We start from the raw sequence: 3,437 nt of genomic DNA, 5'->3' as shown, positions 1-3,437 counted from the left end.
GGATTGTCATCATATTCCCTCAGCAGCAACCAAGTATTCTCCATGGCAAAATCCATGGTGCTTTCCAGGTCCATGTGGACAGACCCAATCTCATTATGTCTTGCCCACCTTCCAGCTGATCAACAGGACAGGGAGTAGCAGATGAGTCAGGATCAGCTAATTGCCTGGCCTGATAGGGGAGAGGGAATAGCCAACAATGCCCAATGACAGGCACCAGGAAGTGACCTCCTCACGCATTCTCCTCTCAGTTCCAAGGCCAAGGGAGCCTAGACTAGCATGGAGTCAGGACGGTAGGGCTGCCAGTCCCCCAGTGGGGTCAAGGAATCCCCCACCTCCTCCACACCACTTTTCACCTGGCTGACAGGGTGGGGAGGCATGAGAATGAGGCAGTGAAGGGAGAAGCGAGCTCCCACGCATTCTAGAGCGCTCTTGCATCATGCTGGGAATGATGTCATTCCTGGCATAATGCAGAAGTGCTGGCTCATGCCATGGGCTGATTTGGTAAAAATTGGCCCCAAATTTAGTGTCATTCCCAGTACGATGCAGGAGCACTCTGGAGCACACACATGAAAAATAAGCAGACAATGCCACCCCAACCGCCGCCGCCACCACCCCACTGTCCCCTGAGTTGGACCCTGGGGGACGGATATTCCTACTAATGGTGAGAAGGGCAAAGGTGCAAAGCTGATGCCTTCTCTTTCACAGTCAGAAATTGGGTGGCTGACCCTAAAAATCAATAAAATATCTATTTTAAATTTTTATATTGTCCATTTTGAATGCTAAGCACATATAAGTAAAAGTTCACTTCTTATTTTACTCAATACTGACTGGAGGGAGGGCAGAGGCATAGTTCACTTAAGGTGCCAAAAACCCTTGGGCCAGCCCTGTAAAGGCACATTATAATTCCTCTGCAAACATTTGTCATAATACTTCCCTCTGTCAAATAAAGAATACTTTCTTTCGGGTTATTAGTCCTTCCTTCCAAGGCCCTTTTGGAACACTTCATATATTACCAGCAGCCATTTCCTTATGCCAACAGATGACAGAAACTTTGTTTTTTATTTAGCTCTCTAATCCTTACAAAAAGCTGCAAAAGAGGACAACATTAAAACAGTCTTACATCAATGAACATCTAAAATTTATTTTGCATTCAAACAGACAATAAAGGAAGATTATTTCCAAAGTTTCTGTGCCCACCCCCACCCCCCCAGCCATCTCTTGAATGAACATATTTAGTCGGTATTGCTGTTTACATTATTTATTATCCTATGGTATTGTTGGTCTTCAAACTTTTGTAATCTACCTTGAGTTCCTATGAGAAAAGAAAACAATAAATAATAATTTATGGAGATTGCAGGATTCTTCTTTCCTTGGCTCAGGATCTGACTACTTCAGTGCATCACTTTAGTGTTATTTACTCCAGTGCCATCTAGCTTTCTCGAAACTACACTTTGCACCTTCAGCTATTACCCTCCTCAATGCCCCCTTCACCTCTTTGTTCCTAAGGCTGTAGATCAAGGGGTTCAACATGGGGGTAATCACCCCATATAAGATGGTCACCACCAGCCTATCTTGGTCCTGGTGGTAGCTGGAAGAAGGCCGTATGTAGGTGAAGATGGTGGTCCCATAGAAGAGGCACACCGCCATGAGGTGAGATGCACAGGTAGAGAAGGCTTTGCGTTTCCCCTCCGTAGAGCGGATCCTCAGTATGGTGGAGATGATATAGACGTAGGAGACCAAGGTGACCAGGAAAGCCCCCACACCAAAAATGCCCCCCAAAATAAGGACAACCATCTCAGCCAAGTAGGTCGAATCACAGGACAGAGCCAGCACAGGTGGGATGTCACAATGGTACTGATTGACTGCATTGGATTTGCAGTAAGGTAGGATGAAGGTCAACACCATGTGTAGCAAGGAGTTGAGGAACCCAGTGACCCATGTTCCAGCCACCATCTGAAGGCAGAGCTTCTTGCTCATGATAAGTGTATATCGCAAGGGGTTGCTTATGGCCACGTAGCGGTCATATGCCATGGCAGCCAAGAGGAAGACCTCTGTCCCTGTCAAAGCTACTAGGATGTAGAGCTGCAGCACACAGCTGGCAAAAGAAAGGTTTTTGTTTTCTAACAAGAGGCTCTCCAGCATCTTGGGCACCGTAGCTGTAGGACAGAAGATGTCCAAGAGGGACAGGTTGGTGAGGAAGAAATACATGGGATTGTGCAAGTGAGAGTCAGCTCCAATGGCAAGAAGGATGGTACCATTTCCTACCAAAGTAATTAAATAGAGAAGCAAAAATACAGCAAACAAGAAGAAACGGATGGCTGGGAGATGAGAAAGTCGCATGAGGATGAATTCTGACACTGTCGTGCTATTCGCCATTTCTCTGCTCAGTGCGGAGTTTACCTACAAGGCATAAAAGCATATTAAGTAAGTCAAAGGATGTAGACGGGGCTAGTGAAGGCTTGCTTTCATAGGGATCAGACACAGGCATGTATGATGGATGGAGTCATAATGTCTAGGAATGTCAAATGTATGCTCCAAAAATGCCTGCCTTCCTTTTCTTTTCTTTTCTTTTCTTTTCTTTTCTTTTCTTTTCTGTTCTTTTCTTTCATCCTCCTATTCTTAGGCCAGAGTCTTGAACAATAAAACTGAACTTAAATAAAACCCTTGTCTAAAAACACCTCCCTTCAGCACCTCTCTGCCCCCTCTAGAAATCAAGGAACAAAATAAGTAAGTTTGGAATCAGAAAGAATCTTCTAAGAGAAATTGAACCTTTTGCTATAATGTCACTAGATAAATGTCATTTTGATAAATGTCATTTATCAAAGCATTTTAGCCTAAGCTGAAACACATACGGGTATTGCAAGAGAATATGTAGAAGAGAGTCGATTGACTGAAGGAGTCAGAAGATGCATTTCTTTGAATATGAACTCTTGGACACATCAATTGGGGCTGAGCTGCCATCTTGTGACTTTATTTGCATCAGACTCTTTTGGAACCTTAGTATTTTTGTAGATGGAACTTTGATCTGATCCAGTAAAGAGATTTTTCTATTCTTAAACGACTAAGACATCTGGCAGCTGGTCCACAAGTTAACATAGAATGTCAGCTTTCCATACTGTACATGTTCTGTATGAACTGCCCCTTTTGGGGTGTCATGTTTTCTTTCCCTTTATTCTCTCTCATGTATTCAGGCTTGAACAAATGAAAGGCTTTAGACCCGGTTGTTCTATATCTAGACAATATCAAGCAATCTCTCATTTAATCCATTTAGCCATATACTACAACAAAATACCAACTACAAAATGCAGTAATCATTCTAAATAGAAGTAAGGGCATTCAATAATATGTTCAATAATGAATCAATATTCCAGTGTGCATTTTACAAACCAGAACAAAACCTTGGGGAATGTTTGTGCGATGTATGCCTGTGTGCATTG

At 43.3% G+C, this 3,437-nt stretch overlaps 1 protein-coding gene across 1 annotated transcript; it reads right to left on the bottom strand.

Annotated features, from left to right (window-relative positions):
- Positions 1–1,410: 1,410 nt before the first annotated feature.
- Positions 1,411–2,977, bottom strand: LOC129339553 (olfactory receptor 5V1-like). Its single transcript, XM_054994134.1, has 2 exons — positions 2,959–2,977; positions 1,411–2,378 (listed from the first exon to the last, which is right to left on the bottom strand). The coding sequence occupies exon 2, from the start codon at positions 2,374–2,376 to the stop codon at positions 1,411–1,413; it is 966 nt and encodes a 321-aa protein (XP_054850109.1). The 5' UTR covers positions 2,377–2,378; positions 2,959–2,977.
- Positions 2,978–3,437: the final 460 nt, after the last annotated feature.

The sequence above is a fragment of the Eublepharis macularius genome, chromosome 12 (genome assembly GCF_028583425.1).
Source record: "Eublepharis macularius isolate TG4126 chromosome 12, MPM_Emac_v1.0, whole genome shotgun sequence".
Taxonomy (NCBI): domain Eukaryota; kingdom Metazoa; phylum Chordata; class Lepidosauria; order Squamata; family Eublepharidae; genus Eublepharis; species Eublepharis macularius.
The sequence above is the reverse complement of the archived record's forward strand: the minus strand, read 5'-3'. Positions and strand labels throughout refer to the sequence as shown.

Coding starts and splice junctions, on each gene's coding strand:
- LOC129339553 (XM_054994134.1), bottom strand. CDS start 2,376: ATGGCGAATAGCACGACAGTGTCAGAATTCATCCTCATGCGACTTTCT.